Source organism: Bos indicus, chromosome 10, assembly GCF_029378745.1.
Source record: "Bos indicus isolate NIAB-ARS_2022 breed Sahiwal x Tharparkar chromosome 10, NIAB-ARS_B.indTharparkar_mat_pri_1.0, whole genome shotgun sequence".
Lineage (NCBI taxonomy): Eukaryota > Metazoa > Chordata > Mammalia > Artiodactyla > Bovidae > Bos > Bos indicus.
Window position 1 is genome coordinate 11344439 of NC_091769.1, and position 16022 is coordinate 11360460.

The 16022-nt window shown below is 38.3% G+C and overlaps 1 protein-coding gene across 2 annotated transcripts in view; it reads right to left on the reverse strand.

Annotated features, from left to right (window-relative positions):
- Nucleotides 1–6764: 6764 nt before the first annotated feature.
- STYX (serine/threonine/tyrosine interacting protein) overlaps nucleotides 6765–16022 on the reverse strand; it is a 111579-nt gene continuing 102321 nt past the window's right edge. Inside the window, exons 11-12 of one of the 2 annotated variants that reach the window (XR_011568722.1) lie at nucleotides 10387–14088; nucleotides 6765–10119 (exon numbers count right to left, since the gene is read on the reverse strand). Coding sequence is in view for 1 of the 2 variants with exons in the window: in XM_070796888.1 (XP_070652989.1) it covers nucleotides 14069–14088 (20 nt within the window). In the remaining variant the exon portion in view is untranslated. Of the gene's footprint in view, nucleotides 14089–16022 lie in introns of both variants that reach the window. The other variant, XM_070796888.1, reaches the window with a different exon arrangement.

Genomic DNA, 16022 nt, shown 5'->3' on the forward strand with positions numbered 1-16022 from the left:
AATACATTTTCATAATCTCTTGTTTAAACATTACTTCATTATTAATGCCTTTAAATGTAGTTAAACAAAACACCCAGAGACAAGTGTAAGAAGTTTGCCTATAAACACACCAAAAATGGAATATGACTCAGACCAAATAAATACTTCTAAAAACAGGCACAAAGGAAATCTTAATCTGAAATCTTTTTCAACAGCAACTCACACACACAGGTAAACTGAGAACTCTCAGCTTACTCACAGTAAACTTTGTGACTGGGCACTAAAGAATGGTACATTTGATAACCCAGGAACAAGTAGGGAGAAATGTGAAGATGTTAATGTGCTATTTGCGGGATGAGAAGTAGATGACCTTGGCCTCCTGTCAGAGGAAATATACACTGAAATATCTTTCTTAATGTCTCACTGAAAGTTTTAGTTTGAACTTAACCCACTGTACTCTATGAATGTTCCTGTTCTTCTAAGATAAGATTTCTTTCCATTTTTTGAAAGGTGTGTTTGTAAGCACTTGTGGTAGCTTTCAAGAGCCAAAGTTAAGCTTAATAATGTTGGCTTAAGAGGCAGTGGAATAAGCATTTCTGAATGAAGCATCCTGCCTGGCGTCCCCTCAAATCATACCATCTATGTGTTCTATCCACTTTAAAGCAGGTCCTGGATGGGGAGGATTAGGGAATGGCTACACTTAAGAGTTTCTGCTAACACAACCCTGGGTAAAATAAAGGAACATTCATGCATATGCTGCTGTACCCTTCCAGACGTGTTCATGGCTGTGGCTGATACAAGATACTATTCCAGGGCTTTAGTAGCAGCTTTTATGCCACCAGCTCCAACACTTAAACACTTCCTTCTCTGAATAACTAAGAAATAAAAGCAAACAGTGGCCTCTAAACTATGGGAAAAACCTTGAAAGACAAGGACCCACAAGGCACCTACTGTAGATAAAGGCGAAATTATGAAGGTTTTAGAGGTAAAACAGGATACAAGGGGACAAAACACAATCTTTAAAAGAATGGCAGTAGGGACTTCCCCGGCAGTCCAGTGGTTAAGACTCCAGGCTTCCACTGCAGCCGGCAAGAGTTCAATCCCTGATCAGGGAGCTAAGATCCTACATGCCGTGCATGCAGCCAAAAAAATACATACGTTTTTTAAAAAACAGGATGAAATAGCCCTTGAGGATATGACATAAACTGGTTAGAGCCAACTAGGTGGAAGATAGTGGAAGATTCGACTGTCGGTGTGCAGGGAGCTGCCCGTGAGAACGGGGTCCTTTGTCTGAAGGACACAGCTCTGGGAGCTGCCTCAGTCCTTGAGGGTTTGCTTGCAAACATAGCTCTCTGTCCCGCCACCCCAGAGATTAGGCGATTATTTACTGCAGACACCTGGAGTTCTGGGCAAACTTCTCACGCACAGGGAAATGTTATCTGGTGTAAGAAATAATAACAGGGTGCATTACCATGCTCTCAAGATTTCTTGTAACTGTTTGTAAGATGTATAGGTCAACCAAGAAAAAGTTAACTGTCTTGTCTTTCTCACGCTCTCCTGTATAAATATAAGATGCTGAATAAAGCCGGTGTCAGACCGCTTCCCTTTGTGGAGACGTGTCTGAACCTCTCGACCCCATCTTTGTTGTAGAATTCTTTTGCTGTAGTTTTCTTTCTCAGCCGCACCGTGCACGTTCTCAGGACCTGATCAACTTTGCCGGCTGGCACCAGCACCGGTGGACCTTGAGCCTCATTATACACGCACGGTAATACATCGGCTAAATGACACATCCACCGGGGCCATGACAGTTCCAAAGCTGACCACAAAAGGCAGAAAGAGGGCAAGTAGCCAGTTCCTGAAAATCCCTGCCCTTTCTCTCCAAAGCAGTTGGAATAATCGTCCTACTCATTAGTTTATGAAAGTCGTAGGTCAAGAAAACTTAACCACCCCGTATTTTGGGGCCTCTTGCCTTCTGAGATGGCCCACATTCTGTCTATGGAGTATGTCTCTCTCTCAGTAAATCAACTTCTTAACTATCACTTTGCCTCTTAGGCCAACAATATTTGAATTTCTTCTGCTTTGAGACATAAAGAACCTGAAGCAAGTCCTGATGCCAGGTATGTGATCAATTAAAAGGCAGTGGATTCAAGTCCCAACCTGAGTTGTGTGGTTTCAAAGGAACACTGTGACCAGAAAAACATTTCAGAATCAGAAGGAACCTTAAATGTATGGGAGCCTTGTTGACCCAGATTTTTCCTTGCAAGCACAATTTCAAATATGCTGCTCCTCTGTCAGATCAAGTTGTAGGTCATCTGGGCCAACACCTTAACTTTATAGGCAAAGAAATCAAGAATAAATAATTTTCCAAAGATCACACAAGTAATTAGTGCCAGATGGAAATGTTCAACCAGTTCATTCCTCACTGTCCTTCTAACTGAGCCCCAGGACAAAGTCAAGGTCTCCCGCAATTTACTTCTAGTCCTTTCTCACTATATAACCCTAAATATGCTTTTTAAGAGTTGCATCATTACAAGACAATCTGAATTAAGAAAGGAAGGTTCAGATGAGCTAAAATTTCCTCCAATGACAAGAATGAAGGGCTTTAAGTTGTGGATTGGGAACTAACAAGAGGCTGTTTCAATTAAACTGAGAACATTTCAGTCAACCAGCTCAAGTATGAACTAAGGAACAGCTAGCAAAATATCTAAATATGTGACCTTTATATTAGTTAGAAAACTTGACAAGCATTGTAAGGCACAAAAATAGATCTCAAAACCTGAGTCAATAAAAACCACAGAATACAATGAAGAAAAGAGAAAGAAAATGCTGAAGAAGAAAAGTGGACAACGTACACTCAGGGAAGTTTGTTGAGATGTGGTGATTACTCACTACTGTCCAAAATGAATGTCAGACTCTGGAGTTTACAAATGTCACTCTTAATCAGAGTTAAAAGGAAAACGAGTGGGACGTATGTAATAATTCTGTGGGAGTGGAATTCCGTGGAAGTGATGTGGTAGGGTTTCCTCCCTCTGACCATCAGTTCAAGTAAGGAAGGCAGAAAGGCTGCCGGCCTCAGATGACCTGCAGAGTGACAGGTTTCAAAATCATTTAAAACGCTACCTGTTTCTTTTAAAAAAATAACATTTTTTTTCTGTCTATAAATGTACTTATTGTACTTCTGTAGAAAGTATACTTTGCAGAAAACTTAAAAGACAGAGAGAAAAAGAAGAAAAGCACTCATTCTTCTTGGGACACATCCAGATGACCTTTATCAATGCTTGCTTATGTTTTTCATCATTTTTCTCCAAATGCAGTAATATTTTATACGAGATAATATGTTTATAGATTTTTAACCTCACCTTTAACTCAGTAAAGTATTATGAACCTCTTTTTGTCATTTAACATTATTTTGCAAGTAATTTGTACATGGCTGCCGTACATCAAAAAGTGTGCGTGTGAGTTGCTCTGTGGTGTCCCACCCTTTGTGACCCCATGGCTGTAGTCTGCCAGGGTCCTCTGTCCATGGAACTCTCCAGGCAAGAACAGTGGAGTGGGTTACCATGCCCTCCTCCAGAGATCTTCCCAGCCCAGGGATTGAGCCCCAGTCTCTTGTATTGCAGGCATATTCTTTACTGTCTGAGCCCCCAGGGAAGCCCACTTTATATAATGATTTTATTTATAAATGTTTATAAATAATACCATTATCAATATATTTGTATATAAATCATTGTCCAGGGACTTCCCCAGTGATCCAGTGGTTAAGAATCTGCCTTCCAATGCAGGGGACAAGGGTTCAATCCCTGGTGGGGGAACTTAGATCCCTTTGGCCATGGAGCAACGAAACCCACTACACAAGTAGAGAGAAGCCCACAGACTGTGACTAGAGAAGCCTGTGCACTGCAGTTAAGAGCCCATGCACCGCAATGAAGACCCAGCACAGCCAAAAAACAATAGTAATAAATAGGACTTCTCTGCAGGTTCAGTGGTTAAGAATCCACCTGCCAATGTAGGGGACACAGGTTCACTTCCTGGTCAGGGAAGATTCCACATGCCGAGGGGCAACTAAGCCTGTGAGCCACAAGCACTAAACCCATGCTCTAGAGCCCGCATGCCAAACTACTGAAGCCTGGTGCCCTAGAGCCGGTGCCCCACAGCAAGAGAAGCCACTTCAAGGAGAAGCCCACGCGTCACGACTAGGGAGTGGCCCCCACTCACCATAACCAGAAAAAGGCTGTGCCCAGCAAAGGAGACTCAGAGCAGCCAAAGATAAATAATCAGTTGTATTTCTAGGGACTGAGCAACTTCACTTTCACTTTTCACTTTCATGCATTGGAGAAGGAAATGGCAACCCACTCCAGTGTTCTTGCCTGGAGAATCCCAGGGACGGGGGAGCCTAGTGGGCTGCTGTCTATGGGGTCGCACAGAGTCGGACATGACTGAAGTGACTTAGCAGCAGCAGCAATACAAAAAATTCTTTAAAAATATAAATAAACAAATCACTGTCCACATTCCTATATTATTCCTACAGAGAGGAGCCTAGACTTTGAACTACTAGATCGGTTTGAACAACTTAAAGTTCTTGTTGACATCTGTCAAATTAATTTTCAGAAAAGTTGCACTGATTTACACTCTCTTTGCCAGTGGATAAGGAGCCTGTCTTACCAATGCCTTCGTATCTCTGAGGATGAACATTACAGACTTTTTGCTCATCTGGGAGGAAAAAGAGGCACTATACTGCTCTTCAGTTTTGATTATTAATAAGTTTTAATGACTTTTACATAATTACTAGTAATTTATATTTTCTCTTTGTATCCTCCAACCATTGAGTAAAGTATTTAGATATATATATATATTTATGTATATGATAGCTCATTATCTTTCCTTACAATCTATTGTCACTTGGACAAATTATTTTCTTTTAGAACGTCTTAAAGAAACTTTTATGAATCAATAAAGTGAAATAAATTCTTAAACCTGTCACAAACAGTATACATAGAACTGTATGAAATAATGATGGGATGTCTAATTTTTCCTCAAATAAACCATACATTAAACATTTTGCAAAAAAAAAAAAAAAAAAAAAGTCCAAGATCGGCCTCAAATCAAGTTTTCTTTATCTTGAGACAAAATTTCAATGAGTCTCAGTGTGTTCACCTGTAAAATAAAACACAACACTTCAAAAGTAGGCAGTCTTGTGCCTAACATAAAACAATACACAGCACCACCTAGAGGTAAAAAGAAATACTTTTACACATTTTCCCTAAGTTAAAGAATCTTTCGTCTTCAGCAAAATATCAAGTCAATAAGTTTTATGTTAGCAGAAGTTGCCTGAGTAAATGTATTGGAATTTTCATAGTCTCTACAATAGAGGATCAAATTCTTAAAATGAATCTGTCACAGCATCTTCAAGACTTCTTAGCTCCTATGCAAATTTAACTCATTTTTTTTCCTACTGTCACTTTTTTAGGGGATAAATCTTGAGAAAACTGGCATTGCTTGAAAGAAACCATGACACTATCTTAAGTCTGACTCTAAGGCCCACAGATGTCATGATTACTAGATAATATGATGCAGCATAGTGTACAATAGATATTTGGTATACTGGAGGATTTCTTTACGCTTTAGGGCTTTGTGGACTTGATGAAAACCATGGTCAGAAAACAATCTCTCCATGATTAAAATATAGTGTCAGCTTCAACTCAGAGAAAATAATGCCTGGGTTGAATATGTAGGTAGCATCAAAGATTTCCAGTGATGGCGCACTGAATCTACCTGAATCTGAAGAAAATGTTGATCTTTGGAAAGGTATGATGTCTATGGATGTCTGATCGCTGTTTACATCTGGAATATTACAGCGCTCTGTTTCCACGCTGCTGTTAAGGACAGCTTCCTCTTTGTAGCCTCCTCTGGAATGGCACTGGTTTCATCTGCGCCTTCTAGATTGTTCTGAGTGTGTTTTTCAGCTTCATCATGCTTAACCTTCCAATTAAGCTGTAAGCTCACCAAGTGAATTTGCATCTCCTGAAGGCCTTGGGTCCAGCCTCCCACCTTCTAGGCCTCCCATATTGGGAACGTTTGAATGGACTAAGTGACAAGTACCTTGCTGGTGGGTATAAAGACACAATTTCTCTGGCAAATGTGAATGTACCAGGTAAAATGAAGCTCGGATAAATAAAGGTTAAGTAACTATTGTGACAAAGTTCAGAAAGTGTTGCCTAAGATCTGAGTTTATCCTTGACTGATGATTTAAAAGAAAAACAACAAAAATCCTTTCTGAAACTGCCTTAAATTTGTACGGTCTCCAATTTCTAATTCATATTTTTGGGAATAGATTACCATTGGGGAATTGCACAATCATACATTGTTTTTAACAGGGAAGACAAAATGGACTAAAAGCTTTCCCAACATTTTATTTTGAAAGTTATATGACTGTGCGACTGAACTGAACTGAACTGAAACATCCAGAAAAGATGCAAGAATAGTATGATAAGCAGCCATACACCTATCACCTACCTTTAACCATTATTAACATTCTTTATGTAACTACACTTATTTCTGAAACTCTGAAACTGAGTTACATAACACTTTACCCCTAAACACTTCAAGCAAAAATTTAAGAACAATGATATTCTCCATAACCCAGTGTAACCGTCACACTCAAGAAAATTAACAAGAATGCTCTAATATCTACCTGAAATCCAAATGTCCATAATTGTTCCAAGGAGATCCTTTATAGTTGTTAAAAAAACAAACAAACAAGATCTAATCAAGGATTACAGGTTGCACAATTTATGTTGCATTCGTTTATTGGGTGCTTACTAGGTTACACAGGCCTTCTGGTTTAATTTTCACAAGGAAACTTGCTATAGCTTTTGATACTATGTCAAATGGTGATAAAATCTTTACCTGTGAACACTTGATATATTTTACTTATTCACCATTTTACTCACAGAATTTAGCACAGAGCCTTGAACATACTAAATACGAAATAAATGGAACATGGTGTACTTGTCCATTCTGATGGAAAAACTACAACTAAAAACACGATGGAAAGGACCTAATGTGTTGTGATGACACACCTAGGCAGAAGCAGCCCCTCTCCGCATCCCCCTGCTTTTCCAGGCACTTTGGTGGGAACATTGGAGCCGTCCACCTTAGCTGCCTTCAGTGACCCGTTACAGGATAACAATGACAGTTTATGCCAACTTTGCTTCTATTCAATAGATCCATTTTTTGTTTTAATATTAAAATTTATTTTTAATTTAGCATCAAGGAGGAAAGAGTTTCCCATTTGTTTTGTCAGGCTACAGGGTATATCAGACACAAATATGGAACACAAACTAAATGGTAGCCAATAGAAAACATAAGTTTAGCATCTAAGCACTTTCTTTTCTCTTTTTTGAGTCATAGGAGTTTGAGAACTCAGATTCACCTAACAATATAGATACAAAGAGCAAACAATTTTTTAATCTTTGTGAATTATGGCAGGCTAATCCCTGAAAACATATACACAGAACATTGCAAACGAGGTGATAGACTGCAACAATTTCAGCCTAATTTTGGTGATATTTTGATAAGTATTACCTGGTAAGAAGGTAAGTCATTTATGTCATTTATTGGGCTAAAATATTCTCTGATACTTTGTCAGCCTCTTGTAGAATCTTGAGAGACTTATCCATCAAACAACTGTTTTAGAAAGATGATGATTTTTTACCATGAATACTGTAATTTCTATGATGTATGAGTGAAGAATCTGAAATAACTCATAGTTTCCATGATAAATATTCATCATAGTAATTTTGTACAGAAATGTATAATTCGGCCCTCCAGTTGCTAGCTGAATCTGCTGAATAAAGCCAACTTTGTAAAGCGGAACAATGGAGCCATTCATCTTATTTGGATTTTACCAGTTTGCTGTGATGTCTTTTTGGTTGTCTATGAAGGGAAACAGTTTAAACCTGTTTAAAGAAATTCCTACCAGTACCTTCCCCTGAGCCAGCATACATCTATCCAAAGAAGCAATTTTTCAGGTACTTCTTTGTGTGAATACTTTGCATTAGGCTGGTATTAGTAAAACTGCATGCAGAATTTACTCTTGTTTTTAAACCATCCCACTTCACAGGCTGAGAAAGCCAAAAGAGACATTTTCTGGGGTAAGGCATCTTCAGGAAGGGTGCAGGGAGGCAGAGTGTGCCAAGGTTTTTTGGTGGCAGACTCCTGCAGGGCTTTTTTTTTTTTTGCTGTCATAAACGTGGCTTCAGTTATGCAGGTATCTGTACATTTTTGCCCAGTGAATACTGTGCTCTTTAAACCACTTAGAAAGTGTTTTAAAACATTTTAGAAAGTGTCCTTTCAAAAACACAATTTAGCAAGTATAGATGAGATCAGTGCAGTTTCAGAGTGGGTTACAAAGAGGAAGCTGTCCTTAGTATCAGTGTGGAAACAAGACTGTTGTAATATTCTAGATGTTAACAGCAACTGGACATCCATAGACTTCATACCTTTCCATAGACCTCATACCTTTCCATAGACCAAAATTTTCTTCCAGTTCAAGTAGATTCAGTGCGCCATCACTGGAAATCTTTGATGCTGCCTGCATTTTCAACCCAGGCATTATTTTCTCTGAAATTGAAGCCAGGGAGTGACACTATGTTTTAATCATGGAGAGATCGTTTTCTGACCATGGTTTTCATCAAGTCCACAAAGCCCTGAAGCGTACAGAATACTTCCAGTACACCGAGTACCTATTGTACACTATGATACAGTATGATTCTTGAAAATTTCATCACCAGCAATCGAGCAGGTTTCAAATCTGGGGACATGTCGTCATGTCCCCAGAAATATGTAAACTATAGAGAACAAAGGCTGATAGGCTCAAATTTCATTAATAATCACGTAGAAGGCCTTTAGCATTTTTTAGTAAAGCGCTGAACCCAACAAAAAAAATGACTGCTTCCCTCTTAACTAGAATATAAATTTCATGAGAACAGAGACTAACTCTGTGTGGATCGTTACTATACACACTGTGCTAGCATATGGTAGGCATTCGATAAATATTTGCTCAAGGGATATGATGAATGTTTTTAACTCCTGAGGCAGCTATTAAGCTCTGAAAAAACAGTGGACCGGGGCAGACTATTGAGTCTAAGCAGTGCCATGATGTGGGTACTTTCTCCTCCACTTAGCTCTAACCTGAGCCATCGCCAGAAATCACATCGAAACAATACATCTGAACTGAGCCCAAAAGACCTGAAGGCTCAAGCAAAGTAACAATGCAGGCGGCTTCCACTCTAGGCCCGCAGATGCTGCCACGATCCTGTTCTTCAGTCCTCACCTACAGGACTGCGGGCAGCTCCCTGTGACCTGAGTGAGGCTAGGAACCCCCAGACCTAGTAAATGGATTTGTCTTACCGTACTTTAAGAAATACTTTCTGTCTTTTGAAATGGGATTTAAATAACAGATCAAGGTTTGCTATTATCATAAATGTATAAAGTGCTTTGTGAAAAATAAAATGGATCATGGATTCAGGATAATAAAAAAAAATGTTTTAAAATTATTAACACATGGAAAAAAAAAGAATTACTTTCAAGCCTTAAGAGCTAATACTATTTTCTGGTGTAAGAAAAGATAAATAGACCAACTGAGCAAAACAGACAGCTTAGAAACAGGCTTATATTATATTTATATGGATATTTGATATACGACAGAGGTGACATCCAAATCAATATGAAGAGGATGGAATAATTAATAAAGGGTATTGGGACAACAGGATATCCATTGTGGAATAAATTTAGATTTGTACCCCACAGCTCAACACAAATTAATCCTAGGTACACTGAGGATCTGACTGTGAAAGAAATCATTTTAAAACTCTTAGAAGAATAATGCTACAACATAGATGAAAGACATCTGAAATAAGCAAATCCCAAAGGGAACATACCATATTATTCCACTCATATGAAGTACCTAGTCAAAATTCACAGAGACAGGAAGTCGAGTGGTAATCGTCAGGGGCTGGGGAAGAGGACAGGACAGTTAATCTTAATGGGTAGAGTTGCATTCAGTTTTGCCAGATGATAAAAATCCTGGAGACAGATGGTGGTGATGGTTGCACAACAATGTGAACGTCCTTACAGCCCCTGAACACATGTGAAAATGGTAAAATTTATGTTAGGTACATTTTACCACAATTTAAAAACTCAGAAGAAAATACGGATAATGCCTTCCATTTCAATATTGCATACTTGTTTGTACAGACAGTTCCTCCCACAGATAACTAAAAATGCTTAATAAGCATCTAAAATAGTCTTTAAAACACCACTGACGATTCCTGACACTACAAGCTACAGTGTTAAAGTGGGACTGGATTGGTAGGAGGAGGTACAAGACTCTTTGAGGGAATTCACCTTAATCAGAGGCCTCACGGAATTGCCAGAAATAATTTTCAGGAAAATGAGCCGCCTGCAGCGGGAAAAAAAACAAAAACAAGCACACAAGAAACAAGGACTCATGAGTAAGAACCAACAGAAATAAACAGCAGAAAAGAACTCATGAAGACTGAAATTAACTAAAGGAGTTGTCTGTACGTTCTGAGATGCAAAAAGAAGTGGAAAATTTATTGGTAAATCCTGTACAGATGTAATATAATAATAATCTCTTATGGAGTAAAATTTGAAAAGAGAGAATTAAAATATGCAACAACAATAAGGTAAATAAGGAGGAAGATAAATGAAGTTAAGATATTCTAAAGTTCTTATGTTATACCAAAGATAAAAGTATTGCTTTTTAGGACTTTGGTAAGTTAATAAACCTGTTAAAATTTCTAGTCACCACTAAAGATGATAAACAGTACACTATACCTTTCAAATAAAGGGGAAAACATGGAGTGATTATACCAAAAACCTTAACCAAGCCCAAAGAATTCAATAAAGAAGAGAAAAAATGTTGTACAAGAAACCACAAAGTAAAATGACAGATTTAAACCTAAATATATAGGAAATTATATTTAATGATAATGCACTAAATGCTCCAACGAAAAGGTTAGATCATCAGACTAAGTAAAATTAAAAAACCCATGGGATTTCCCTGGTGGTTCCAGTGTTAAGAATCCACCTGCCAATGCAGGGGAAATGGGTTCCATCGATGGTCTGGGAAGATCCCACATGCTTCAGAGCAACTAAACCCACAACTACTAAGTCTGAGAGCAGCAACTACTGAAGACCATGCTCCGCAACAGAAACCCGTGCACCAAAACCAGAGAGTACCCCCCACTGGCCACAGAGCCAGAAAGCCTGGCACAGTAATGAAGACCCAGCACAGCCAAAAAGAAACTCATTTTACAAAACAATGATACCCTCTGCAAAAGAAAGACACCCAAAACATAAGACAGAAAAGTTTAAAGTAAAAAGATGTTAAACTGTATACATTTTGCAAATATAACCAAAAGATAGCTAGCATGGCATATTAATATGAGAGGGAAAAAAAAACCTTTAGGGAAAAAAAAACCTTTAAGGCAAAAAGCCCTACCAGAGATAAAGAGGTTCAAACTTTTTACAAAGAAAACTCCAGTCCTAGATGGCTTACTGGACAAGCTCTATTAAATATTCAAGAACTAATTCCAAAATGTTTCGGGGCTAGTGTAACATATAAGTGAAAACCTACAGAAAGAGAAAGGATAAGTACAGGACAATCTCACTCACAAATACAAATGCAGAAATCTTTTAGCAAAATAATAGCAAAGCAAACCAAGCACAGTATTAAAAGGGAAATGTAACATGACCAAGTTGGTTTTATTTCAGATGTAAAAAGTTGGTTTCACATTGGAATAAAAACCAAACAATGTACTTTACGAAATTATAGTGAAATAGCATACAAATATTTCAATAGATGCAGAAAGTGTTCAATAAAATTCAACATTTATGACTTTAAAAAAATCTTAGTCAAGTAGAAATAGAAAGGAACATCTATTGAACACTGCATTGTAGGGTTTTTTTGGTCATGTCACACAGCATGTGGGATCTTAGTTCCCCAACCAGAGATCAAACCCACATCCACTGCATTGGAAGCACAGAGTCCTAATCACTGGATGGCCAGGGAAGTCCCTACACTGTAGTTCTTAAACAGTGAAGGACAGCAAGAAAGAAAAAAAAAAAAAAAATATATATATATATAAGGATTTGAATTAAACTAAACTATCATTAATTATTTGAAAATTATAGTTAAGTAATTCAAAATAATACTTCAATTAATTGTTGTATAGGAAAATCAGTATACTACATCACTGTAGGATAGAAAAAGCAATATGAAAATTTTATTTTTTCCTTTATACTAGCAATTAGTAGGTAAAAAATAATTTTAAAAAATACCATTTGCAATGACATTAAAGTTTGAAAACTTGGAAATAAATCAAGCTCTAAATTTTAGATTCTATGGAGAGAATTTAGGGAGAAACTTTGAAAAGCTTATCTAAAATCTCAAAGAAGACCCAAATAAATATACCAGGATTGGAGGATTCAGCATCTTAAAGAGGCTGAGCTCCACTACTGATCATAAAGAAGTCAGTAGCACAGAACTTGCTCTTCCACAGTAAACAACCAGAAACCTGGACAAAGGATATGAGACAACTGTTTGCAAACGACAGGGAAAGACGGATAACTGAGAGAAGGAAAATAAAATGCCCCAGCGTCCCACACGGTGGCAACTTTGAGACTACAGCACAGCAAAGAAAAACTCAGAGCACAGTGGTCTCATGAAATTAAGGAGACAGAGATGGGGTTTCAAGGAGGGGAGGGAGCTAGAATTTGTGGGACAAAGTACCAGAGAGGAGGGAGCTATACAGAGAGAGAACTTTCAAAATCTGCACAGAGGTCTTGATCTTTGGCTGAACACCAGTCTGCACAAACACAGGGTGAAATTCCACACAGCTGGGCAAAGAACGACTACCAGACTACATACACTGGACAATTCTCAGCACACAGGGAGTCTGACGCTGTTCAAGTTCTAGCCAGCCAGAGTAGAGAGACCTCACTGAGCCATAGGGCGATCGACGGAAACCCCAGGGTGGGTCACGGCTTCTTATTAAAGCTAAACTAAAGGCTATTCTAGGCACACTCCAACAAAGTTTAAAATAATCCTCAAGGATATCAGGTCAATCCACAAGTAACCTAACAATTAATCTTGTGCCAAAACAAACTTTAAAACTCTTTGAAGAAAAACAACAGAGGGCAAACACTCAATAGCATAACATTTATAATCTATGATATCGAACAAAAAATCACTAGACATAGAAAAAAGTAACAAGTTCTGAACCAGAAAAGGACTGAAATTGATATATATATATAAAATATATGTGCTCTTTATACACACATAATATATATGTGTGTATACTATATACACAGGCATACACATTTTTTGTCCCAGCCCTTTTTACTTTGACTTAAGTGAAAGCTGCTCAGTCATGTTCAACTCTTTGCAACCCCATGGACTATACAGTCCATGGAATTCTCCAGGCCAGAATACTGGAGTGGGTGGCCTTTCCCTTCTCCAGGGGATCTTCCCAACCCAGGGATCAAACCCAGGTCTCCCACATTGCAGGCGGATTTTTTATCAGCTGAGCCACACTTAACTTCAGTGCTAATGCCACCAGATCTCCTGATAATGCAAAAGTGATCACTTCATGTCCATAAAAGTTAGTTTCATCTGTTTTACAATAAAAAACTACATAAACATTAGTGAATATGGAAAAGGACATTTAGCTAATTTTGCTCATTTGTGTGCATTAAGCTAAGAGTTTAGAAAAAAAGATAAACTTTTTTCTCCCTGTGTTTTCTTTGGCTTTACCTATAATCACAGAACACTGATTCTCCCAGAGGTATGCTTCCAGTAGAGTGGAAGTTCAACAGGTCAAAGCTGGCCCATCACCTGCTTTTTTCCCTTTTTTTTTGAACAGTGATTAGTCATTTTATTGGTGTACCATAATTTATTTTACCAATTCGTGAAATAAATTTAGGAATTTACACAGGTTCCTTTTTTCTGTTACAGGTAACAGCATGGTGAACATTCTCACAGATAGTTGTCTTCATACAGCTCTTATTCTTCAGTATGTATTTCTGAAAATGGAACACATTTAGTTGAAACTATTTAAAGACCGCTTTTGAAAAAGAGGAAAAAACTGTTTCCTGAAAACTTATAACTCATAGGGCAGCAGTAGTGTTTGGTGCTAATAAGCCATCATCCACACTTGGTATTTTCCGTAGGACAAACACTACGAAAGCTTTACAGACACCGTGTCAATCAACCACTCACTGACCTTACGAGATTATCATCATCCTCATTTTACAGATGGGAAAATTGAGGACCAAAGGGACAAAGTAACTTGCTTAAGGTTATGCCGTGGGAAATAGCAGAGCTAGAATTCGGGCACAGCTCAGACTACCCCAAAGCTCCTGCTCATATTCTTATGCTACCCCTCCAGCCACTGGCACATTCATAAAAAGTGATGTCTTAAGAAGTACCTGATTATTTTGACTAGCAAGCTTAGTGTACCTGTCCCTTTTTTTAAAAAAATTATTTATTTTAATTGGAGGCTAATTAATTTATAATATTGTGGTGGTTTTGCCATATATTGACATCAATCAGCCACGGGTGTACATTGTCCCCTGTCCCAAACCTCCCCCCTACCTCCCTCCCCACCCCACCCCTCTGGGTTGTCCAAGTGTACCGGCTTTGAGTGCCCTGTATCATGCATCGAACTTGGACTGGTCATCTGTTTCAGATTTGGTAATAAACATGTTTTAATGCTATTCTCTCAAATCATCCCACCCTCGCCTTCTCCCACAGAGTCCAAAAGTCTGTTCTTTATATCTGTGTCTCTTTTTTGCTGTCTTGCATATAGTGTTGTTGTTACCATCTTTCTAAATTTCATATATATGCAATAATATACTGTATTGGTGTTTTTCTTTCTGATTTACTTCACTCTGTATAATAGACTCCAGTTTCATCCACCTCATTAGAACTTACTCAAATGAGTTCTTTTTAATAGCTGAGTAATATTCCATTGTGTATATCTACCATAACTTTCTTATCCATTTGTCTGCTGATAGACATGAAGGGTGCATCCATGTCCTAGCTACTGTAAACAGGGCTGCATAGCCTGCTTTTACAAATAAAGTTTTACTGGAATCCAGCGATGCCCATTTGCTTACATACTGTCAATGTCTACTTTTGTGCTGTAACAGCAGAGTTGAACAGTCACGACAGAGACCACAAAGCCTAAAATACTTACTATCTGGCTCTACCAGAAAAGAGAGAGCAAACAAAAGCTATATTTAGCAGAAGAAATAAGTCAGACATGGCAAACAGTAATAAATGATCATTTGAATAGAATTCATCAGAAACTTCCATCTTGGAGAAGTTCTTTTTGTACATTCTGATACTTAAAAAACCTAAAATCCATAGCCATTCTTTTTAATAGTTTCAGATGTTTTGACAGTGGTGTACGTTTGGTAGACTAACCCCAGAAAATGGCACCATCAGATACAACTCTTTCAGTTTCAATTTGTCTAAGCAGTTTTGTACAGATAAGTGTGACTCTGCGATACCATGGCCCGCAGCCCACCAGGCTCCTCTGTCCATGGGATTTTCCAGGCAAGCATACTGCAGTGGTTTTCCATTTCCTTCTCCAGGGGATCTTCCCAACCCAGGGATCAAACCCGGGTCTCCTACACTCCAGGCAGATTCTTTACTGACTGAGCTACCAGGGAAGCTGGCTACAGATAGGTAGTATTCTCACAGTGTATATCCAATGATGGTGCCATTCTTTGGTTTTCTTACCTCAAATATCCTACCAAGTATGGCTATACATAGTTTTTGCTTGCATTTTAATTGGAATAAACATTTGTGTAAGAAAATATTTGGCATAAAACTTGAAATTCCTGATGTCTTTTGAAAAAATCAAAATATCTGACATCAGGGCTACATTCCTGTGACAACGTGCAGCTACTCAGTTTGGAGGTAACATACAAATTTCCAAATCACCCATCAG